Source organism: Danio rerio, chromosome 21 (assembly GCF_052040795.2).
Source record: "Danio rerio strain M-AB ecotype USA chromosome 21, GRCz13ab, whole genome shotgun sequence".
Lineage (NCBI taxonomy): Eukaryota > Metazoa > Chordata > Actinopteri > Cypriniformes > Danionidae > Danio > Danio rerio.
Genome location: NC_141041.1, coordinates 10,757,490 through 10,783,654, shown reverse-complemented (window position 1 = coordinate 10,783,654; position 26,165 = coordinate 10,757,490). Strand labels below are relative to the sequence as shown.

The following is a 26,165-nucleotide window of genomic DNA, read 5'->3' as shown; positions in this document are numbered from 1 at the left end:
TCCTTGGTAGAGCACCCGACTTCTATGCGGAAGGTCGCTGGTTTGATACCAGCTCGGAGCGGGTTGGGTGGCGTAGGACCGGCGGGGTTACATTGGTAAATATAGTCATTTTTCTGCAAAATAATGCAGAGGTTTCTGTGGTCCTTTCCTGACTCGGTAGGTGCGTAAAATAGTGTCAAACAGCCATGTGTATAGACTATTCTGTCACAAAATGCGGCGAAAATCCTACGCTGCGAAAATCCTGCATGGCGTTAATAGTTTGATTGCGGTGTTTACATGTTTACATTCGGAGAGCAGCATTCACAGCGGATCTTTCAGTCCATAATATTTTAGTGATATTAACGTACTGTAAACTTAGTAACTAAATCATTTTGACTAAGGTATGTCTTTAAAAACTGAAAGAGTACTGCTGATGATACTAGCTTTGCCATCTGAATAAAGATAAACAAGAACACTGATCACACATTTATGCGAAAGGCTCTCAGGTAAAAAATGTTCCTTACAAACATATTTTTGTCGCAGACCACTGTAATCTCAAGCTGTGCTCTCGTTGTGGGGAAACGGAAACCAAACCTTCATTGCAGCACATTTATAAATGCAACACTGATGACCAATATCGCCGAACAATTTTTCTACTACTTGTTTGAGCTACGGTTGGCAACGCAATGTGGCGTCTCTCTTAACACTGTAACAGGTAAAAGGAGTCTTTAAAGCTATTTCATGCAGTTTAATGAAGTTGCGTCTCATTCACAATAGAGAGCACTGATTGGTTCGAACCAGGGGCGTTGCTAGGGTCGAAAGGGATGCTAACTGACATAGCATGTTGCAGTAGAATATAAATAATAAGCTAGATGCATGAACTCACTGTGATTTAACTATTACAGAAACAGATGTGACTGGCTAAATCATATCTAGATAAATGTGTCTAGATATCTATATCATATCTAGAAAGAGAGTACAATTTACATTTAATAATCTATTTACATTATTTCACCAAAACTATACAAATTTTATACTGTAAAAAATTATTAAGCTTCATAAGTTGTTAGAACTATTCAGTTTCGCGAAACAGTTTTATTACCTCATTAGCTTCAGTTCCTCAAAATAATGAATGAATGAAGACAGTGCAGTGGCGTGATTTTTTAACACTTGCCGTGTGACAACCATGACAACAGTCCCACTCCCACCAGCCGGTTAAAACAGGTACTGCTAAACAACTGACTTTATATACCCGACACAAACGCTGCGTTAGGTGGAATGCGCGTGATTTATTTTTTGCTATTTTGCTATTTTTTGCTGATGTATTTTTTGTTATCCAAGCACTGTAATTTTAAGTACTTGGATAGCAAAATAAATGTTGTACAACCTATTTTATTTAAGTGCAACATATTTCAAAAGATCAGGGGCTTTTGACAATATATCAGGAGCTTAAGCCCCTAAAGCCCCTCTCGCAATGCAACTGGTTCAAACCAAGTCTTTCTCATGAATTAATAAACAGATGTGCTGAAAACTCAATGATGTCACTTTGTACTGAGTGGTACAGACAGCCAATCTCTACTTTGGAATCTACACAATGATCTCATCACCATGACGCAGCTTAAAAATTTCTTTTAATCTGGAAGGATTTGCTCAAAACAGCACAAAAACAAGCAGATTTTCACTTTTTAGAAAATTATATGTGTCATAATATTGTTTTTAGCTGCGTGAGACATGTATAAGTCTGTCAACATTTCAAAAAATGTGTTTTGGTGTTCTGTGACCCTTTAAAATCCAAGTCTTCATCAAGAAAGCAAACGTTATAAAATCAATCATTTTTAAAAGAAAAATTCTGAATGTGAATACTCACCACACTATTCCCTGAGCCCCAGAACCAATGGGCTTTAGATTTTGGTACCGTTTGAGAACCGTGAAGGTGGAATCTCCTACTTCCACACTGTAGAACTGGTTGTCCACTTTGCTTTTGCTCATGTTGTAATGCTGGGCAATGTAAGAAACATCAACTTGTTTGCCAAAACCCTGTGTGGAGATAAAAAGGGGAAAAACATGATGTACTGTAGCCTGTACTGTTCATACCAATAATAAGCAGCTCCAAAGGACTGATACTGGCTATTATTAAAGGGCTCATAAGAAGAAATCGAAATTCCCTTGATCTTTTGACATGATATTTCAGAACTCAAATCTTTCCTGTTAGTCTAAAAACATCTTATAATTAAAACCAATCTGCCAAATGTACGTATTGTCAAAAGATCAACACCTGCTTCTATATCACTGTCCTCAGTTCTGCCCAAGCTTCATCACTGTCTATTTAGCTCTGCAGGTCTTTCAGTCTCTGCTGATGATCTGAATCAGGTGTGTTTGGTTAATTAGACATGGAAAATGTGCAGAGCTGGTGGTCCTCCAGGAACGTGGTTGAGAAACACTTTTTTAGCAGACACTTTTGTCCAACATAGCGTACAAATGGCAGGGCATTAAGTGATTCACAAAGGTTATTTGAAAACATTACTCTGTTTTTTGCATTATAGTGTTATACTTTGTGTTTACATCTAGCACTTAAGAATTTATATATGTTACTAAAGAGGTTATATATTATCTGTGCTTGGCTAAAGATCTCAGATTTGTGACTATATTAAGTCAAACTATCAAGGTTATGGAGCTCTCTTCATGCCAGCTGTGTAATCGATTGTACTAACTGTCACACAGTGAATATATATTCAAGGCTGTACCAGGGGAAGGAACTGTCCACATAATTTCACGAGCTAAAATGCTAATTGGCATGTGTGTGTGTGTGTGTGTGTATGCGTGTGTGTGTGTGTGTGTGTGTGTGTGTGTGTGTGTGTGTGTGTGTGTGTGCGTGTGTGTGTGTGTGTGTGTGTGTGTGTGAGAGAGAGAGAGAGAGAGAAAGAGAGAGAGAAAGATTATACAGTTGAAGTTTAAATTTTATTTATATGTTATATTTATATTTTTCCCCAAGTTTAAGGAAGAGATTTTTTATAACACATTTCTAAACATAACATAATTTCTAATAACTGGTTTCTTTTATTTTTGCCATGACAGTAAATAATATTTTACTAGATATTTTTAAAGATTGTAGTATTTAGCTTAAAGTAACATTTAAAATTATAACTAGGTTGATTAGGCAAGTTAGAGTAATTAGGCAAGTCATTGTTTAACAATGGTTTGTTCTCTTAACAATCAGGAATAAAATATATTGATTAAGGGGGGTAATAATATTCACCTTAAAATGTACAGTTGAAGTCAGAATTATTAGCCCCTTTCGATTTTTTTCTTCTTTTTTAAATATTTTCCAAATGGTGTTTAACAGAGCAAGGACATTTTCACAGTATGTCTGATAATATTTTTTCTTCTGGAGAAAGTCTTATTTGTTTTATTTCGGCTAGAATAAAAGCAGTTTTGATTTTTTTATGAACCATTTTAGGGACAAAATTATTAGCCCCATTTAAGCTATATTTTTTTCTTGATAATCTACAGAACAAACCACTGTTATACAATAACTTGCCTAATTTTCCTAACCTGCCTGGTTAACTTAATGTTTAGAAATGTTGAACATTTAATGTTTATGTTTAGAAATGTGTTGAAAAAAATCTTCTCTCGGTTAAACAGAAATTGGGGAAAAAAATAAACAAGCGTTCTAATAATTTAAGGGGGCTAATAATTCTGACTTCAAGTGTATATATTCTGTCCAAAATAAAACAAATAAGATTTTCTTGAGAAGAAAGAAAAATCATCAGAAATACTGTGAAAATTTCCTTGTTCCAATAAATATCACTTGAGAATAAATATTTAACAGGAGGGCTAATAACTTTGCCCTTAACTATGTGTGTGTGTGTGCATGTGTGAGCTTCTTAAAGTCTATCTTCATCATGGGAGTCTCTTCTCATTCCACTTCCCTCCTATTAAACTGACTGGGCTAATTTGAAGCAAATGAGCTAAGATTTGCTGTAATTGTGACCTGTTATCGAACAAGGAATAGAGCATGTTGAACGCTTTGTTTTTTGCGATGAAACTAGTTCGGTTCCACAACATAGTGAGATGACAATTAAGCCAAAAACTACAATTTTTCAAAACTTCCAAATATTCCTAGCATACAAAAATACTTGCAAAATAATCAGTTTTTAAAAGACTCTTTTCACATTTCCGGATTTCACAGCAGTGAAGTCGTCATAGTTGGGTCAACTTAGAGCACAGTAAATGGGAAAGCACAACAAATATTTGTTTTTACAATCCTATTTGCTGAAATAATAAAAGAAACACTCTTATTATGGTGTTATCAAGACTTTCAGAAAAAAGGAAAAAAATAGGGTGAGACTGATGATGGCAGTCAGAGGAGTCAGAATACTGTCAAATTTACTGTCCATCCCCCATAGACACTGCATTAGAAACACCTCGCAAATTTACTGTCAACTTATCCAGCATATGTTTTACGCAGCGGATGCCCTTCCAGCTGCAACCCATCACTGGGAAAAATATTTTTACATTAAAAATAATAAGAAATGTTCATTAAAATCCATATCAGTGTGTTAAAATGACTCCTGGAGCATCATGTGACCAGTGTGCGAATTATACATTGACGATTGCGAGGGAGTCAACTTTTTCAATAATGTTAGTTTAGTTAACACAGTACATGCTTCAGTGAATCAAATTTATGTATTAATTAAATTACATCTAATTTAATAATAAAATGTATTAAAGTTTGCAGTGTTTTGTGGAATAGGCTATTTAGTGTACTCTGACCTAATTAGCTTGGCTTACTTTAGGACAAACTATACAAACTATGCATCTAATTTGACTTTACTTTTAGGTTTTATGTAGAAACAAAGAACTATTTTATGAGAAATCAGTCTTGTAAACTCTTACAATGTCTATCGGTGCTCTAAATCTGCCAGTTTCAGACTGTTGAATGACCGCAATAGACTAATTGGAGCGATTATGCATTTACAATGGTATGATCCGTCATATGAATATAATGGATATCTATTATTTTAATCATTAACATGATTATTTAATATACCCTCCTGAGACCCCGCCCGTTGACTTGTGTCTTCTGTAGTGGACATTGCGTTTTCATGAATTTTCCTTGAATTTTTTGAGCTACTCAAGTCCAAGGGCTTTCTAGTGATAAGTCAATTAAATTAATTAGCTGGCATGCTTGGAATCACTTCTTACACTGCATCCAAAATGGCCGACATACAAAAAAAGCACATTTTATGGGAAGGAGAGAGGTACAGTATGTAAAATGTAGCTTTTTAAAGGTTTTTTTTTACTTTTATTATCACATATATATTTGTTTATTAAAATGTCAGGACCAATACATTTAGCTTTCAAAGCTGTTAGCTTGTTGTGCTTCAAAATATCATCCTTTTTTGTATGTCCACTATTGTGGACAACAGGACCATCTTAATGTAATTAATATCTGCATGTTGTAGGAGGCAGATCTGAAGCAGAGAGGATTCTTTATACGATAGTTGAGCGAGACTCTGATTTAGAGTCTGACAATCAGACAATTAGAGATTAAGAGACAATTAGAGAATGACCATCAGTTTTAATGATTATGTTAAATTTGTTTTGGATTAACATCACTTCTTTTTTCAGTTCTACTCTCTTTCAGACTAAATTGTTTAAGGAATTTCAATACAAAAGGAAAAAAATGCTTTTGGTTTGTTTTTGTTACATAAATGTTGGATTAAAATCCCTTTACAGCCATGTCCTGTACAGTTTTGTTGTCTGAGTGGCGGTCGTTTCGAATTAAAATGATCTTCTGGTCCACTACAGTGGACATGCTGTAAAATTAAAATAAAAACAAAATGTAAAATTAAAAAAAAAAAAAATTGTTAAATTTTTTAGAATTTTATTTCAACCCAAATGATGTGGGAAATCAGAGAAAAAAATAAGAAAAAAAATCTTTGGGTCTCAGGAGGATACAGATCAGAGTGAACTTCTTCTCAGATTCAGTAGGACTCCCATATATCTTGTTTTGTTGTTCTTCAGGGGAAACCAAGCCTTAATTAATCCCCCCAACCCCCCTTGTAATTCACACTCTGCATGTGACCATGAAGACAGAATTAATACATTCATTTAAACAAGTTAAAGATTGCCTGTTTTTTAGTATTGCGTTGTTATCATTATGCTTGCAACACAAGCAACAATTACTGGATCTTTATTAGAATATTTTTTAATCTATAAACAGCCTGTCATACCCTTAAACTAAAAGTACATTATACATACTGCATAGTTTTTGGATAAAAAGTAATATAAAAGTAATATATAGTGTATAAAAAGTATAATTTTTATGATTTGTTTCATAAAATACACTTTTTTTCCCTTTCAAAAGTTATGCATGTAAGCTACAATGCAAACAAAGCATACTGTCAGGTAGTCATTCAGCAGACACATTTATCTGAATTGACCAACAGTAGACTTAATACACTGTCAGTCCCTGTGGAAAACACTGAGGTTAAGTGTCTCTCGCTCAAGGACATGCTTGTTGATTCATGCATTGATCCTTATGGGATTTGAACTTACAACCTTTCGGCTAATAGAGTGAATCTTAATCCTGACCTGTGATCTGTGTGACCCACTGAAGGACTTTCTGACAGCTTATAAGGATAATTTATGGTGTAAAGTGAAAATGAAGGACAAAAAGGGACATTTGAGGTGACCTACTGCATAATATTTAGCAGTTCTACTATCATTACTTCAGGGAACAGATAGTATATTTCTTTTACTACCTAAATGTTCACCATGTACCACCAGAATTTGCAGAAAATGTCATTACAATATGAATGCCTAATGTTTACGATCAGATCAGTACTAAATGACTCAAAAAAAAGCACATGCAACAAATAAGGACATTAAATGTTAGTCCTTGACTCATGCCTTTAAATCTAGAGAAATTTTAAGAAACACTCCATGTTTTTTGGAAATCTTTTTTGGCTCATTTCACGAGTTAACCTTTGTGCACTGTTCAAATTTACTACCCTTTTGTTAAGTTAGGTAAAAACGCATCAAAAAAATATTTTTTTTTCTATTTATTTGCATAAACCTATTAATCAACCTCACTTCTGATCAAAACTACTAAATGTTTTTAAAAAATGACAAGATTTTAACTCTTTAATTGGCAAGTTTACAAATGATGAAAAAAAAACACACACACAAAATGATGTATTTTCATAATATAATTAATTGTCTTGGACATGTTAACGATCAGTTACAACATTGCTTTTGATGCATTGTTAGACTTTTTTTTTTTGCTCCCGAATTTACTGTTGGTGGCTGTTTTTGCAACATTGACTTCCATAATAACCACATTTGATGGTGCATAACATTACTCCATTACATAATTACCCCATGTAGTTCTGAGAGCTGAGATGCATATTTTTATTTTCTCAAACACATCAAGGTAAGTGCAAAAAGGTTACTCTTACACATATACAAACACTTATTTGCTGTTATACTCTATATAAAATACAGAAACTATTTATTTATTTATTTTTTCACAGACCTATCTAAAGGGTTTATGGTGTTAACTTTAAGCCTGGTTTATACTTCTGCGTCAAGTGATCGGCATGACCCACGACGCATACAACGCGTGTAGCTGTGCATTTATACTTCTGCATGCAGTTTCTGTTGTACTGCAATAACACTTCTGAAACACTAGGTGGCAGTCAGGTGTTAATGTTCCTCTGTGTCGAGTTTCTTCACTGGTGTTTTGTTTTTTCTGAACGCTTCCTTAATGTACAAGTGGCTCAAATTAGCAAATTTTGAGGCAGGAACGAGCAGACGTGTAACAACTTTAACCATGAGGTAAACACAAAACAAAGCTTTCCCTCCGGAGCTCCTTCACAAGACTCCATACTTGTAAACAATCACTCCATTTGGCTCGTGCGGCTCTTGGTCCCGCCTAGACTCGTCAGTGCTACCAAGCCGACCAATCACAGAGCTTGCACTACGCGTCGTTGTAACGTGTAGTTACATTTTTTAAGAGGTGCGCGTCAGCGACGCGACGGCCACTATGCGTCAACGTAGCAAAAGCACGCACTTGACGCAGAAGTATAAATCAGCCTTAATGATCAACAGTAAAAATGACAAATATTACCTCTTCCCAACAGGGAAAACCACCAACAATAAAAATGCATGATTATATGCTGTCATGGATTTGCAATGAAAAAAAAAAGTGGTTCTAGTGGAAGTTAGTGGGGCAAAAACAGCCAGCAATAGTAAATTAGGGAGAAAAAAAAAATAAAATCAATCAAAAACAATGCATCAAAGGCAATGCTGTTTCACATGTCCAAGACCACAAGTCCACAAATACTTTTATATTTAATATACATCCTTTTCTCTTTGTTTTTCACCAAATCAGTGACATCATTTATGAATTTGCCAATTAAAGAGGTTAAATCCTGTAATTTTCTAAGCAATTTAGTAGTTTTGATCAGGACTGAGGTTGATTAACAGATTTATGCAAAGAAAGAAGAAAAACATTTCTGATGTATTTTTACAGCAGTTTAATTTAGTGGATGTTTTCCTCCTTAAGATAACAAAAGGGTAGTAAATTGCCGAGAGTATATTGTTGAGTTCTTTAAACAATCCCAAAGCATTTTCTCAAAATATGTGTCAAAGTAAGATGTGTCACCAAAAATCATTCCGCTAGCTGAAACACAGAAAAAGTTATGGCCAAATTAAGACTTAAAATCACCCCAGTGGATGAAAACATCCCCAACAGCACATAAGGTTTAAACAAGTTGAGTATTACCAATTTAGAATTCATACAGCGATCTCTGGAAGCTCTTTTAGCTTAGCTTAGCTTAGCTTAGCATTAATAGTTGAATCATATTAGACCATTAGCATCTCCCTCAAAAAAATCTGCAGAAAAGCTCCTTGATTTTCTATCCTGGAATAAAAGTATAGTTCTTAGCCATATTGGCTTATAAAATAGCAACTTTTGATGTTCCATTGCTCTTAGTACACCGTGTACTGTAACTACAGAAGAGTAGCCTAAGACTTTAAATATATTTACTGTATATTTTTAAAAATCTTAGCTCAAGATGCTAATGGTCTAATCCATTTCTATTATTTATGCTAAGCTAAGCTAAAAGTGCTTTTTCTAGACCTGGAGATCGACTAAATGGATTCAAAAACGGTACAGCTCAACTGTTTAACTCTAGGTAACTTGTAAAACGAGCCTATTAATATTAATAATAATAATAAAATGGAGTGTTCCTTTAAGGAAGATGTACAGCTCTACACTGAATTTAAAGAGATTAAATCAATAAAAGCACACTCTGTTAACATTAATGGTTGCTATAAACATTTTGTCCATATAATGTGGTGTAAAACAAAAAAAAAATTCTGAAAGAAAGTATGCAAATTGTTCTTAAAAATCACTTAAAAATCTCTTTAAAGTCAACAGTTGTGACCAATTCCCATAATCTAATTTATTTATAATATTATAAAATTATTGTATATTATTATTGTTTTCTCATGAGACACGCACTGAAATTTAAGCCAACACAAATCTCAAAAAAGTAAGCTTATATAGGTTTGCAGAAACAGCAAGAGTGCGTAAATGACTCCGAATTTCTCCTTACCTTTAAGTGCTTTTAATTTCAGTGATGTATCCGTGCGACTGCATCGATTTTAGAAGACACTAGCATGCATATTTAAAGTGTATTAAGATGCTCTTAATGCATTTTGGGGAAACCTGACTCTAAATGAATGTGAATGTTGCGAGGAATTGATCCTGTGAGCTGTACATCTTCCTCAAAGGCCAGACACGCTGTCACCAGAGTTTGTTTTTAGACAATGAGACATCGGTAAGAAAATGACTCACAGAATGGAAGTGAATGAATACTCTACCTTTTAATTTACCTGTATGGAACACACACCTGACAAAAGGCAATCTTCACATCCAGGACTGGAGCACTGCAGTTATATAAGAAACGTCTGTTCATAAATACCTGAAACACAAGATGGGAATTTATATGATTAAAAAGCTGAACAAATACACAGTTGGTTAGAATGTATTACTGAAGTGCTCATATATTTGTGCCTCATGTTTTTTCACCTTCATTCCTTTGCTTAGAGGTAAAAAACAGATTTAAAAAACACACTTGCAGTGATTTACTGATAGCAAACACTCTGATGGTGTTCGTGAAGGTGAATATGTATAATGTAAATAATTGTATTGGGCATTGTGATCATTATTTTTTTAAGGTAATGTGACTTCCATTTATCCTGTGGGATTCTGTGGGAAATCTTTTACTGTACAGTAAATCATCACCAGGGTGTTTTTTTAATGAAATTTCCATGTGACCTGTAGGATTATACGATAGTGCAAGCAGCTCTACAGTAATAAAAGGAAAAGTGTAGTGTAGTATTTTTGTTAAAAATTGAGTCAACTCAAAAAAGATGTGCAGCAAGTTGTCCTACAATTAAAAGTTATCATTCTTTTCATAGTGTATCATTTTCAGCTAGTATTTCTTCCATTTCTTCTCTAAAGCAGCTCTTTGGTGTGTTTATGTTTTTAAATGCATCTAATTTTGACCGACTAAATAGAAGAAATTAACCTGGGAAGTTTTCTGTCAAGGCAGGGCCTCAGAGCCATGCATAGTAGGGATGGGAAGATTAACCGATATGTATCGATACGCGGTCATGCGCGTGCACGATGCGAGTGCATCGGTAGAGCAGCAGAGGATGAATGAAATTTTGGAAGCGAATCGAGATGCATCGGTTTTTGCGAGATGCATCGGTTTTTCCAAGATACAGCTTATATTTTTAATATAGAATGTATTTTTTATTTATTAGCAAGTGTTGTCAACCTGTTTTTGGCGCATAATTTAATCGACCTACATAAAGTAAGCCTTAGCAACGGATTTGCGGATGTGTACACTTACACTACAACTCAGTGTATCAGGTGTGCGGATGAAGCTAGTGGTGCGCCCTCAGAAAGCGCGAGAAGCAAAACAAACATTTTATTCCCCACCGAGTTTTAAATCTAAAGTATGGCGACATTATGGATTTAAGGATGGACGACATGACAGGAGAGATGCAATTTGCAAAATGTGCCGCGCATCTGTAAAATACACGGGCAGTACGACTAATCTGAAATCTCACTTGAAGCGGCGCCACTGTGTTGTTGTGAAAGCATCTTCCAGTGTTTCTGCATCCCCGGCTTCCTGCACTGCTTCAACTGTAGCTACCAGCTCAAAAAGTGGTGAGAAAAGCATTGCAAGTTTTCTCCATGCGCAACAGTTCTGCTCGCTCTACGCCAATAACGGATGTTATTGCATTGTTCATCTGCAAAGATATTCAGCCTAGTGTCACGGAGAACGAAGGTTTTAAACACATCCTCCTGTTAATTTTTATTTAATTATAATAATAATAATAATATTAATAATAATAATGATAAAAATAATGGGTGTCACGGTGGCACAGTGGGTAGTTTGACCACTTCACAGCAAGAAGATTGCTGGTTTGTTATATTTTTATTAGCCTGTTGTTTACAGTGACAGTGATGTTTCAAAGCAGCATAACACTGCTAGTTCACCACCTTAAGTTTTGAATATTCAGTGGCAAACCTTTATGTTGAAAGAGTGCAAATACATATATTTTAACATATATTGCACTTATACATTCTGTTTATCTTGAAAATACTTAAATGATATGTGCTATATGTTCTAAAATGGCCCTCTACTGTAAACTGACACTCTGGCTCTGAGAGAAAAGCCAGTTTGTAAAAAAAAAGTCTTGGTTTTGCTTGGTTAATAAATAATCAAACTCATTCAATGGCACAGCATCCTCTTTCACATAATCTCATAAACTTTATCTAATAAGTTAGTGCTGAATTATCGCATTGTATCGTGATATGGGTGTGAATCGTATCGTGTTGCATCGCAATATGTCATAAATGTATCGCTAATATATCGGATCGTATTCTTTGTATCGAGATGCGTATCGGATCGGCATTATAGCTTAGATGCCCAACCCTAATGCATAGGCATTATGAAATTGCATTTTAAAGGTGTTCACCAGACAAAGCAAAGTTTTTCAGAAAGTTCTAAAAAATAGAAAATAAAAATATCTAAAAAAGTGATTCTGACAAATTGAAGGTGTAAACTTATAAGATACTTCAAGAGTTCACACTTAGCTGATGATTGATAATAAAGCTAGTTTGGCGTGCTGTCCCAGGAGAGAGCCCTGAGCTTATAAGATCCTCGAGCCCTGGGCTCCCTCCCGTTGCAATGCGAGAGGGGAGTTTGAGCTCAGGTAGATCTCAATGACTCCCCCTCTTGCTTGTTTTAGCTAAGTGTCAGATATGGATGCTGAAAGGTGTACTCAGAGTTTAGCTAATGTATTTGGATTAATTGTTTAGAGTGCTTGTTTTTGAACTGTGGGAGGAAACCGGAGGACCCGGGGAAAACTCACGCGACCACGGGGAGAACGAGCAAACTCTGCACAGAAATGCCGTCTGGTTTGGAAAGGAATTAAACAAGGGGCATTCTTGCTGTGAGGCAACAGCGCTAATCGCTGGCCACCGTGACGCCCGTTTGAAAGGAGGGAAAGTAGGGTTGGGTGAGGGGGGTTTTTTCGAGATGAAGATATTGAGATGAGAAAAGTCTGGTTATTTATAGTGAGTTAAGGATCGTCTGATAGGATAATCAGTCATTAGCTAAAGTTGGAACAGCTGTGAACAATCATAAGCACGTGATCCTCTCGAAATTTGTAAATAAACTTCACTTAGAATGTGTCTAAAGTTTATGCTGCATAACAAGACGAGTGTAAGAAGAACCAGTCAAGCCCACAAAACAGAACTTCAAATGAGTCACACATGTCAGTAAAAAGAATTGGGGAAGAAATCAAATGTGTCAGTATATTAGGCCGGTGAGACACTAGCCAGGTTTCCATCCTAACCTAAAGAGAATCTTTTCAAAGTTCACCTAAAAATTGCAAATGCGAATCAGGTGCGTTTCCGTCAAGTTGTTAGAACAGCTGACTGTAGTCAAAAGCCCCTTTCACACATACCGTCCTTTCCGGAAAATGACTGGCAATTTTCCAGAAAGCGATCATGTTTGAACAGACTCTTTTTGAAAATATCTGTAAATTTGTTCCGGCAATGAAGTAGTGCTCCGTTGAGCGCCAGCACACACACATATTATTATGTACCCCTCAATATGCAAAAGTGTTCCTTCATATGTTTTCATCGAAGTTGTTCACAGTGTAATCAAATGTGTCTCTGGGACAAAGCAGCTGCACGAATACATGAAATAAAAGTGTTTAAATAAAAAAATAAAAAAATAAAAGTGAAACCATCAACAAAACCCTGTCCACCTCCATGTTTATAAATACAAGCGCAGCTATTTAGTGCGCATTTGTGGTAAATGATTCCAGAATTTTCGGTATTTTGTAATAGATGTGTAATGGTCCTTTCCGGAAAAATTCCGTAACGTCCTTGCCTGTTTTCTTGTTTTTTTTTTTTTTTTTACCGGTAAAGTTTTTCCTGAAAATTTCTGGATATTTACCAGTATCACTGTGTGAAAGGGACAAAAGACTATTGAATACACAATCGATGTCCATTTTATAGTTTTGAATGGGGAAAAATATAATGGTCAATATGGCTACAAGCACCATCGTTTCAACTTTTAAGCAGTGGTGCTCATCACTGTTAGTTTCACAGCAGTGAACCGATCAGAAAAACTCGGAAGTGGGGCAAGCGTTCCAGGCTTCTGTGTAGCAAGGTGGCATGAAAACAGCAGCATGGCAAAACCATTTCAAGCGATGCATCTTGCATTTGGAGACACAAAAACGAGTTCTTTATAAATGCCTTCTCATAACTGCTGTTGTCTTTTTGCCTGCACATCTGGACTGACTGTATTCATCATGAAAGAGCATGAACATGAACCACAGCATCACCCCCATACTGTGATGGTTTGAAACTAATGCATATACTGTTACACCCCTACTGTAAACTGATGACTCTTTGGCGGAGCAGGTTGATCCAGACGTGTGTTCTTTATGACAGCAGTTTCTGCTTCTCATTGTTATGAACACTCTGGGATCTGCAAACGCACGAGAATTAGTGACCATCTACCAAACCCATCTCAAGTGATCAAAAACAAACCTTTTTTTTTTTTTTTTTGCAATTTAAGGGATTTTTAGTTAAAAATTTGGCATTTCTTGTGCGATACTTCAAAATGCACATAAACAAAGGGAAATCCAGCTACTGTTTTAGACACAAAGAAAACACATTAATAAAACAACTAAACCAGGCTCCACTCACTGGACTCAAGTTGCTTAAAATCTGTATCATGTACATCTGTGTAGGAAAACTCAGGATCGTTTTTTTCATGCACAAGCAATACAATTACACTGTATGTAAAGAGTCTACTACTGTACTGTAGCTTATTTCCAAATATCCAGATTCCTCAAGATGTCTTTTTCTGCAGATAATGATATGTGCTAAAAGAGAGTGAGCTGAGATGATAAACAACACTTTTTTTTTCCTCTTTTCTCACGTCTACCATCTTTATTCAGTCTGAAAGACCCTGTGCTGTGGATGTAGTGGCTCTCGACTCTGTGCATTAGTTCTGCATTCAGGCTTTCCAAGAATAGTCGGTGTCATCCAGGAGTCAAAGGCAATATGCTAATTAGACTTGATTATTTCTTCCTCCTGCTCTGCTCTGTTTCCTGTTATTTTTATTTGTTTTCCCCAAGGGACGATGAGGAGGAGCTTTTGGTAAGCGCTGCGCACCCTGACTTTTAAAGATACTGAAGCCCTGTGGATAAGCGTTAAATATTCATTAGTGTTTTCCAGACTTCATCTGAGCCAACAGGAACAAAGAGATCATTTCTCATAGATGCACAATATGTGTTTTTTTTTTTTTTTTATCGCTAACAATTTTACAAGGGGTGGCTCAGTGGATAGCACTGTTGCTTCACAGCAAGAAGGTTGCTGGTTCGAGTCCCGGCTGGGTCAGTTGGCATTTCTGTGTGGAGTGTTCTCCTTGTGTTTGGGTGGATTTCTTCCGGATGCTCTGGTTTCCCCCACAGTCCTAGCACATGCGCTATAGGTGAATTTGGATGAACTAAGTTGGCTGTATGAGTGTATGTGTGTGAATGCGCGTATGTATTGGTGTTACTCAATACTGGGTTATGGCGGTAAGGGCATCTGCTGCCTAAAAAAAACATATGCTGGAATAGTAGGCGGTTCATTCTGCTGTGGTGACCCCTAATAATCAGGGACAAAGCTGAAGTAAAATAAATGAATGGATTTTACATGGTATTAACAAAAATGCTAATGCTATTACTTAAATAATTAGGACCCTGCTGAAAAATCCAGCTTAAATCAGCCTAGGCTGGTTGGCTGGTTTTAGCTGGTCGACCAGGCTGGTTTTAGAGGGGTTTTGGCCACTTCCAGGCTGGTTTACAGCCATTTCCAGCCTGGTCTTAGCTGGTCAGGCTGGGAGATGACCAGCTAAAACCAACTTGACCAGCCTAGTCAAGCTGGGAGTCCAGCCAAAACCAGCTATATCCAGCTTAAACCAGGCTGGTCAGGCTGGTTTTAGCTGGATTTGGCTGGTCATTTTCAACACACATGGTTGCTTTAAATGCAAATCAAAATACCCTTTTTTTCTGAGAACAACTTAATTGTGTTGTGGTCAATCCACTTAAATTTGTGTAAACTAGTCCCAATACAAATGGATTGTGTGGAATCCAGCATTTTGTACAGTGTTGATCATATCATTTTTTAAAGTGCGAAATATAATCCATTGATTGATAGACGCTGGCTAGGATAAGTGAAAACAGCACTTGAGGTGATTCTCTAGCTGCTCACTTTACAGCAAATGGCATGAGGACTGCCTGCAGCTCATGTGTGTTTACAAAAATGACTGACATTAACTGCTAGAAAACACAGACCCGCAGTGCTCCTGCACTCTCAGAGCAACACAGCAGACACTTTATGACTATAACCTGCATACTATCGATTAAAACCAGTCAATTTGTCTGTAAAATTGATCTAGAGAGAAGAAAGAGGAAGATATTGTTTTAGAATGAGATCCTAAATAGCTTCCAGTTTAGTAATCTGTGGCTGCTGCTTCTTAATCACTATTTGCTTTCATTATTTCCAGTCTAGAGTCAGTTAAGTTCAAATAAGAAATAGTTTATGCTTATGATCAATATAAAAAGCTTCTTATACTGTGTATATACAGTTGAAGTGAGAATTATTAGTCCCCGTTTATTTTTTTCCCAGTTTCTGTTTAACTGAGGGAAGATTTTATCAACACATTTCTAAACAGGATAGTTTTAATATATCATTACTAATAACTGATTTATTTTATCTTTGCCATGATGACAGTAAATGATATTTGACCAGATATTTTAAAGACACTTCTATACAGCTTAAAGTGGCATTTAAAGGATTAACTAGGTAAACTAGCTTAATTAGGTTTATTATGGTAATCAGTGGTGGATTTAGGCATGGGTAATATGGGCGATTGAGCCCCAGTAAAAGCTTTGAGATACCATTTACCATTGACCACTACTGTGTTTAATTCTGAAATTTATTCCCGAGCTGCAAGAAAACTGTTCCGGTCCCTGGGAACAGCTGCTTTAATGCAGACCTCTAATGTGAATACCCCCTAAAGTGGATGGGAACAACGCTATAGTTGTACTATCTCTTCTGAAGTGACATCATCATTAGCATAACATAATCAAATCTGTGGCAACTTTGAGGCATACAATTAGTATATCACAATGAAGGATTTGTTTAAACCACAGAAATTTTGAGTCTGATTTAAAAACTACAAATATTGTAATTTGCATAAGGATTTACATTTTTGCAGCAATGCTTCACTCTGTGTCTTTGGTAAATTCTGAAAGTACTTTTTTTGAATATAAAAAGCGTTGTGCTGACATAATCTGTTGGTTAATCTAGCACTTGAATGAACACTCCACTTTTATTTGACAATAGGCTTATTTTACAACTCCCCTAGAGTTAAAAAGTTGAGTTTTACCAATTTTTAATCTATTCAGCAGATCTATGGGTCTAGCTTAGCTTACCATATTTCAGGGGTTCTCAAACTAGGTGGAGGAACGGTGTCCTGCAGATTTAAGCTTCAACTTGCCTCAACACACCTGCAAGGATGTTTCTAGAAAGCCTAGTAAGAGCTTGATTAGCTAGCCCACGTGTGTCTGATTTGGTGTTGGAACTAAACTTTGCAGGACACCGGCCCTCCAGGACCGAGTTTGAGAACCCCTGGCATAGATCATTGAATCGGATTTGGTCATTAGCATCTCGCTCAGAAATGACCAAAGAGTTCTGATAAATTTTCCTATTAAAAGCTTGACCTTTCTGTGGTTACATCGTATACAACGGCTGATGGAGCCCCTGCTGAAAAACCCAGCTAAAACCAGCCTAGGCTGGTTGGGTGGTTTTAGCTGGTTGACTAGCCTGGTTTTAGAAGGGTTTTGGCCATTTCCAGGCTGGTTTCCAGCCATTTCCAGCCTGATCTTAGCTGGTCAGGCTGGAAAATGAGCAGCTAAATCCAGCTAAAACCAGCTTGACCAGCCTGGTTTAAGCTGGACATAGCTTGTTTTGGCTGGACTCCCTGCCTGGCTAGGCTGGTCAAGCTGGTCTTAGCTAGTCATCTCCCAGCCTGACCAGCTAAGACCAGGCTGGAAATGGCTGGAACCAGCCTGGAAATGGCCAAAACCCCTTTAAAACCAGCCTGGTCGACCAGCTAAAACCAGCCAACCAGCCTAGGTTGATTTAAGCTGTTTTTTTTCAGTGGGGGTATGAAAAGTTGCTATTTTCTAGACTCATATAACGAAGATTACCCATATTCCGTACACAACAATGTTCTGTACAGATTACCTTTTAACGCTAATCTCTGAATATATACTTATGGGTCGTAGGCAAGCTATATATCTGTGTAATCTTTATTTCTAACTGTTTTAACCCCAATAACAACAGAGACCTTCCTACTATATGTTTCCGAGAAAATTCAGTAAGTTTGCTACATCCATCTAATGCGCTTGAAAATATACAATGGGCAAGCATAAGGTGTGAGTGTCGCCTGGGAGGGGAGACATTTAAAGCAACGACAATATACATTTGCATTTAATTTATGCATCACACAGTATTATATTCTTTATAAAGTGAATATTATGTTATTATAAATTGTTAAATGTTTTTTTTTTGTTGAATAAATGCTTTGAGATGGGGATATTTAAATGTCAGTTGTGGGTGATGACCGCATAGCGCAACTCTCCGCCAGAGAGAGCCGGAGAGACCGGCTGCAAACGCTGTTTGGATCATCTTTGTGCAGTGATCTTGTTTATTTATAAAAGGTCAGTCAAGTTAGCGTTAATTTGCATGTATTTAATGTTTTAATATTTTTAATTGTCATGCTGTAATGAATTAAATACGATATAAAAATTATTGTGAAGCTATTTCATTACAAACTTTTATAAAACAGTTATTAAATGAATAATTAACTTCAAGTTAAATACAATAATTATATACTCTGACATAAGTTTTAATAGACTTAAAACAATGCCCAGTTTTGCCAGTGAATTAAAGTTATGCGCCCTGTACGGAACACTATTTTAGTCGTGTATGGAACACCGTTAATACCTATCATCTTCTGTACTCATGCCAAGGCGGCACTTTTCCCATCTTTTCTCAAAAAATACGGGTCCAAAAGACATCAATCAAAATTTGGATTGTGCAATAGGTATTCACCCAGAGAATGATCACACAAACATGCTTATCTGGCTTTCAATGACGGAGAAGTGGTCGTTTGAGTGCGCTGAATATCGAAAAGTGTACGGAACAGGGTTAGACTACGTTACCTAAAACAATACTATCATTCTAGTGTAATGATTAGTGATACACAAGACTGATTCAAAACAACAGATCTCAAAATGTTGTACGGCGGACTGGCCATCTGGCAATTCTGGCAAATGCCAGAAGGGCCGGACCATTTTTTAAATGTGGGCCAGTATGCTATTTTTTAAATAACATTTTTTTATATCTATTGTTTTTACATGCAGGAAGCTTTTATCTCTTGCTAGATGTAAATATTATGATGATGTGAATATTATGATGATGATGATGATGATGATAGTAATAATAATAATAAATGTTAAGCATTGGCCCAATCTGCAATGGCCGACTGGTTTCGAGATGGGCAGACCCAATCAGTTACATGGACGTAATCAAAATCTGGCAAGAATGTCAAACAAACAGGGAGTGCAGCACAAGCAAATTGTCAGAGATGGATCATTAAAAAAGGGAAGTCGGTGCTGAAGAGCCCTGAGAAAGCGAAACATTGCTTTCAGACGCTGCCAAATGCATAAAATTAACTGAAATAGTCTCAAAAGGACACTGTCGACAGCAAGAAGGTCGATGGTTCGAACCTCGGCTGGGTCAGTTGGTGTTTCTGTGTGGAGTTTGGATGTTCACGTGGGTTTCCTCCCGGTTTCCCTCACAAGTCCAAACACATGAGCTCTAGGTGAATTGGGTAGGTCTAATTGTCTGTAGTGCATGTATGTGAATGTGTGTATAGGGGTATCCCAATGATGGGTTGCAGCTTGGAGGACATCCGCTGCGTAAAATATGGTACTGCTTATAATATTTCACCATCTGTACACCAATATAAGTAGTGAATGTGAGTGTCGGTGTGGTAATGTGGGCTGGTGTGGCTACAGTGCCAGGGCTGATTTTTAGTCCCAGTCCGCCCCCGCTTGTGAGTGCTGCATAATGTTCGTAGAAAGAAAAAAAAAATACTGTATATAGCACAAGACTTTTTTATCCATCGGATATTGGATGGATTTTAAAAAGTGGATGATACCAGTAGATTTGAGGAAAAACAAGTCCAGAGAGAGAAAACAGCTGATCTATGCAGCTCAACACCTTCAGTTGAAAAGGTTGTGTTTACAGCAGCTCCAGCTATGCATGCTAAAATAAAATCACACTACATCAACACTCCAGCCAAGAGGAGCAAAAAACAGAACAGCTAGGATCTGTATGTTATTTTTAATTAACAAAATATGAAGCAAAACAAGCTTTTTAACAATTTGTGAAGAAATGAGTAGTATAAGCATATGCTAAACATATTAGCCACATGCGGTCTTTAGCATGTTCTTATGTGGTTGCTAGGATCTTCTGGGTTGATCCTAGGGAATTGCAAAGTTGCTGGTTAATAAACCAAGTGAAAATAGTTAGCGCTTGCATATTTTTCCTTAGATATAATGCTGGTCTCATGTTTTTCAGTTAGAGTAATGCTAACCTTAGCAAACACCAAAATGCCGGTATGCTAGAGGGTGCTGGGCTGTTGCTTTTGCATTGCAAAGGCTGTATGACTTTATCCTGCTATTTGGTGTGCTATAAAGGTGTTAACTACTAATTGTCAAAATATTTATAGTCTGTTTTCTAGATATGACCCACATCCCCCTCTTTTTTATGATGCTAACATTAGCAGAGATCACTTAAGAAAATGTGAGAAATATTAGCATATGCTTAACATACCAGCCACATGCGGTCTTTAGCATGATCTTTTGTGGTTGCTAGGATCTTCTGGGTTGATCCTAGGAAATTGCAAAGTGGTTGGTTAATAGCCCAAGTGAAAATAGTTAGCTCTTGTATATTATTTCCCCTAGATACGATGCTGGTCTCATGTTTTTCATCAATAACAGTAATGTTAACATTAGCAAACAACAAGACACCAATATGCTAGAGGGTGCCGGGCTGTTGCTATTGCATTGCAAAGGCTGTATGACATTATCCAGTGGTGTGCTACAAAGGTGTTAACTACTAATTGTCAAAATATTTATAGTCTCTTTCCTAGATATGACCCACATCCCCCTCTTTTTAGTGATGCTAACATTAGCAGACATGGCTGATATATATATATTTTTACCATTTCTGAAAAAAATGTGTGAAATATTAGCATATGCTAAACATACTAGCCAGATGCGGCCTTTAGCATGTTCTTATGTGGTTGCTAGGATCTTCTGGGTTGATCCTAGGGAATTGCAAAGTGGTTGGTTAATAGCCCAAGTGAAAATAGTTAGCTCTTGCATATTTTTTTCCCCTAGATACAAGGCTGGTCTCATGTTTTTCAGTAATAACAGTAACGCTAAGCTTAGCAATCACAAAGATGCCAGTATACTAGACGGTACTGGGCTGTTGCTATTGCATTGCAAATGGCGGTATGACTTTATCCTGCTAAGTGGTGTGCTAGAAAGTTGTTAATTACGAATTGTCAAAATATTTAGAGTCTGTCTCCTAGATATGATCCACATCTCCCTCTTAATGATGCTAACATCAGACATCGCAAACAAACGGTTGATGTTTCACCAGAAAAAAAATGACTTTACAGAAATAACTAAAAGCTAAGCCAATCCAATTTCCATTATTTTCAGTGCTGCTGTTCTAGCATGCATTAAATCAAGCCTACTGATTTTAACGTTCCCATAGCAACATGCAATATTTCACATGATCCTCTTAAATTAGACAACATCGATTGCTTAGATCAGCTGGGCTAAACGTATACACACTCCAGGGCTGCTCTTCAATAAATATTTGACAGCACAGAAATATTATCTATAAAGAGGAGGATGCGGCAAGGTCACGGGCTGCTGGCCTGATGAATGAGACCGAGAAGCGATGAGGAACCAGATAAGAGAATGATGAATTATCCAGAGCAAATATGACATTAACAGACAACAGGACGCAAGCAGAGAGCAGGAACCCTGTCCTCCCAAGGGTCCAAAAAGGGCAAAGCAGTCGTAATAAAACTGATGCCTGAGATTAGAAAAGAGCTAGACAGATGCACTAAAAATTGGCGTATCGTGGCTCAGGATGCAGCTCCTTGATAATACAGAGGGAGTGAGTTTAATAAAACTGGATTGGCTAAAGCCTCTCGTGGTATTGACAGACCTATTGATTCGGATAGGCTGAAGATATTTAATATAGTTGATCTTCAGGGTGGTCAATAGAGTGATTTGAGGATGGATTTCATTTGGTGTCAACAAAAAATGTTAATATCAGGATAAATAATGTATATTGGTACTTTATTATAAGGCCTCCTTGTTACATTGTAACAGCAATATTGTATTAAGTAATATTAATTAATTACATGGGTGGCAAGGTTGCTCAGTGGTTAGCACTGTTGCCTCACAGCAAGAAGGTCGCTGGTTTGAGTCCCAGCTGGACCAGTTGGTTTTTCTGTGTGAAGTTTGCATGTTTTCCCTGTGTTGGCGTGGGTTTCCTCCGGGTGCTCCGTTTTCCCCCACAGTCCAAAGACATGCGCTATAGGTGAATTAGATTAACTAAATCGGCCGCAGTATATCAGTGTGTGTGTGATTGTGAGAGTGTGTGTGTGTTTCCAAGTACTGGGTTATAGCTGGAAGTGCATCCGCTGCATAAAACATAGGTCGGAATAGTTGGTGGTTCATTCCGCTGTGGTGACCTCTGATAAAAAAGGGACTAAGCCGAAGGAAAATGAATGAATTAATTAATTACATGTACTTACTATACGGTTAGGGTTAGTGGCATATAATAATAATTCATTCATTTTCTTTTTGGCTTAGTCCCTTTATTAATCTGGGGTTGCCACAGCGGAATGAACCGATTCATGCAACCCATAACTGGAAAACAGCCATACACACTTATTCACACAAATACACTACGGCCAATTTAGTTCAATTCACCTATAGCGGATGTCTTTGGCCTTGTGGGGGAAACCGGAGCACCCGTAAGAAACCCACGCAATCACAGGAAGAACATGCAAACTCCACATTATTACATTAAAATCGAAATCAGAAAGAGTAAAGGTTTTGATTATATGCTGGACAGTACAACGGTCACACATACATACACGTAGAAAACCTGCAGCTGTATAATATATGGTGTACTTGGTATTACTAAAACAAGTAATATCTACTATATGTATGTAATACATTTTCAACTAACGGATCTGATCATGACTATATTTAGGAACAGTATGTACACTCTCCGGCCACTTTATTAGGCGCACTTGTTCTAATCAGCCAATCACATGGCAGCAGCTCAATCTATTTAGGCATGTAGACATGGTCAAGACGATCTGCTAGAGTTTAAACCAAGCATCAGAAGGGGGAAGAAGGTGATTTAAGTGACTTTGAATGTGGCATGGTTGTTGTCGCCAAACGGGCTGGTCTGAGGATTTTCTGGGATTTTCTGCTGGGATTTTCATGCACAACCATCTGTAGGGTTTACAGAGAATGGTCAGAAAAAGAGAAAATATCCAGTGAGCGGCAATTCTGTGGGCGCAAATGCCTTGTTGATGCCAGAGGAGAATGGCCAGACTGGTTCCAGCGGGCAGAAAGGCAACATTAGCTTAAATAACTACTCATTATGCAGAAGAGCATCTCTGATTGCACAACATGTCTAACCTTGAGGCGTATGAGCTACAGCAGCAGAAGACCACACCGGGTGCCACTTCTCTCAGCTAAGAACAGGAAACTGAGGCTACAACTCGCACAGGCTCACCAAAATTGGACAATAGAAGATTGGAAAAATGTTGCCTGGTCTGATGAGTCTCAATTTTTGCTGTGACATTTGAATGGTAGCTGAATTTGGCATCAACAACAAGGAAGAATGGATCTATCCAGCCTTGTATCAACGGTTCAGACTGATGATGGCAATGTATTGGTGTGGGGGATATTTTCTTGGCACACTTTGAGCCCATTAGTTCCAATTGAGCACCGTGTCAAAGCCACAGCCTACCTGAGTTTTGTTGCTGACCATGTCCATCCCTTTATGACCACAGTGTACCCATCTTCTTATGGCTACTTCCAGCAGGATAACGCGCCATGTCATAAAGCGCCAATCATCTCTGACTGATTTCTTGAGCATGATAGTTCATTGAGTTCACTGTACTCAAATGGCCTTCACAATCACCAGAACTCAATCCAATAGAGCACATGGGAGATTTGCATCATTTGTAAAACTATCATGTCAATATGGACCAAAGTCTCTGAGGAATATTTCCAATACCTTGTTGAATCTATGAGACGAAGGATAAAGGCTGAAGTTCTGAAGACAAAAACCCGGTACTAGTAAGGTGTACCTAATAAAGTGGCCAGTGAGTGCATATTGTGTATTGCTTAAGACTTCCAAATTTTCATCTATTTCTATTCACACAGAATATATTTGACTATTCCAGTGTGCAACGTTTCCATTGCTTTCATATGAATCACATTTGCTTGGACAAAATATTATACATTTCCACTGTTGAATGGTGTATACAGTATATGTCATACCACCAGAGTGTATGTGTGCATGTACTGTATGTGTAGAGTGTATGTGTATGTGATATTTTTATGCTAGTATCTGTCATTCGCACAGGTGTTGTGTATCAAAGGCTAATGTAAAGTAGTGTTTGAGCATGGTGTGAAGTATTCGGTGCACGGTGGCCATATTGGAAACAGCAGACAGGTGATTTGAGAGCTGCAATGAATCATGGCCCCTGAGACCTGGCAGATGGAAAGTGTACATCACCTCCATCTCTGTTTGCTCCGCTTTGTCTTGCTCTTAAGGCAGTTTTTACGAACGGAGAACATTGATTAATTAGTCTATTGTGGCTGGAGAGCTCAGGTCAATTAACACTGATGATCTGTCAGAGGGATCTATGCTAATGTGAATGCTTATGCTAACATGTTTATGGTTATGTTATGCTCCATCTAAAGCAGTGCCCAGAGAAAAGTGCATTTGATCAGATTGATTTCATAGTGTAAGTGCGCATGTTGGCAAATGTATTCAAACATCCACGAAAGACAATGAGTCTGCACCATGAAGCAGGATTAACAAAGATAATAATGAAAGTTTGTACCAAATGCTGATATTTTCTTACAGTAGTAGTTATATGCACTTGGGAAAATAGTACAAATATATATTTTTAACTATATATATATATATATATATATATATATATATATATATAACAGATATATAAAACAGAAATATATATATATATATATATATATATATATATATATATATATATATATATATATATATATATATATATACATATTTACATTTAGGCATTTAGCAGACGCTTTTATCCAAAGCGACTTACAAATGAGGACAAGGAAGCAATTTACACAACTATAAGAGCAACAATGAATAAGTGCTATAGGTAAGTTTCAGGTCTGTAAAATCTAAGAAGGAAAGTATTAGTAATTTTTTTTTTTTTTTTGGGGTACAGTTAGTGTGATATCCAGAGAGGCAATTGCAGATTAGGAAGTGAAGTGGAGACTAAATAGTTGAGTTTTTAGTCGTTTCTTGAAAATAGCGAGTGACTCTGCTGTTCTGATGCAGTTAGGGAGTTCATTCCACCAACTGGGCAGATTGAGCGTGAGCGTGAGCGAAAGTGATTTCTTCCCTCTTTGGGATGGAACCACGAGGCGACGTTCATTCACAGAACGCAAGTTTCTGGAGGGCACATAGATCTGCAGAAGTGAGCGCAGATAAGGCCAAAAGTCGCTTTGTAGGCAAACATCAGAGCTTTGAATTTGATGCGAGCAGCAACTGGCAGCCAGTGCAAACGGACTAGCAACGGAGTGACATGTGCTCATTTAGGTTCATTGAAGACCACTCGTGCTGCTGCATTCTGGAGCAGCTGAAGAGGCTTGATAGAGTTAGCTTCCAATATATATATATATATATATATATATATATATATATATATATATATATATGTGTGTGTGTATTGGATATATATTTATATATTATATATTTATTTATTTATTTATATATGTGTGTATATATATATATATATATATATATATATATATATATATATATATATATATATATATATATATATATATATATATATATATCAGTTACTGTTCTGTTGAAATTAGGAAATAGGACGAAAAATAAGGGGATATTGCTCTTATAGGGACAGGAGGAGAACAAGAGAGCAGATGGAGGAGAGGTTTTTTTGGCAGGGAGAATGGCAGGGATTATTTAATGACCTTTAATTACAGAGACTCCCATTTTTATAATATTTATTTCCTAGATTCAAATTTTCAGTTCACTTTAAAAGGGCAGTTATTAACACACAATCTTTTAAATAATATCAGTAGATAAAAAA

The 26,165-nt window shown here is 36.9% G+C and overlaps 1 protein-coding gene and 1 long non-coding RNA gene across 48 annotated transcripts in view; one reads left to right on the top strand and one right to left on the bottom strand.

Moving 5' to 3' along the window:
- Positions 1 to 2,019, top strand: part of LOC147831840 (uncharacterized) — a 68,896-nt gene extending 66,877 nt beyond the window's left edge. The window contains exon 5 of the long non-coding RNA XR_015520061.1: positions 11 to 2,019. This is a non-coding gene — a long non-coding RNA (uncharacterized LOC147831840). The remainder of the gene's footprint in view (positions 1 to 10) is intronic.
- mapk10 (mitogen-activated protein kinase 10) overlaps positions 1 to 26,165 on the bottom strand; it is a 135,019-nt gene that overhangs the window by 73,989 nt on the left and 34,865 nt on the right. For 20 of the 47 annotated variants that reach the window (XM_087300176.1, XM_087300188.1, XM_087300165.1 and 17 more), the window contains 2 exon segments: positions 9,903 to 9,974; positions 1,847 to 2,016 (listed from right to left, as the gene is read on the bottom strand). In XM_087300176.1, the coding sequence (XP_087156302.1) occupies positions 1,847 to 2,016; positions 9,903 to 9,974 (242 nt within the window). 47 annotated transcript variants of the gene reach the window in all.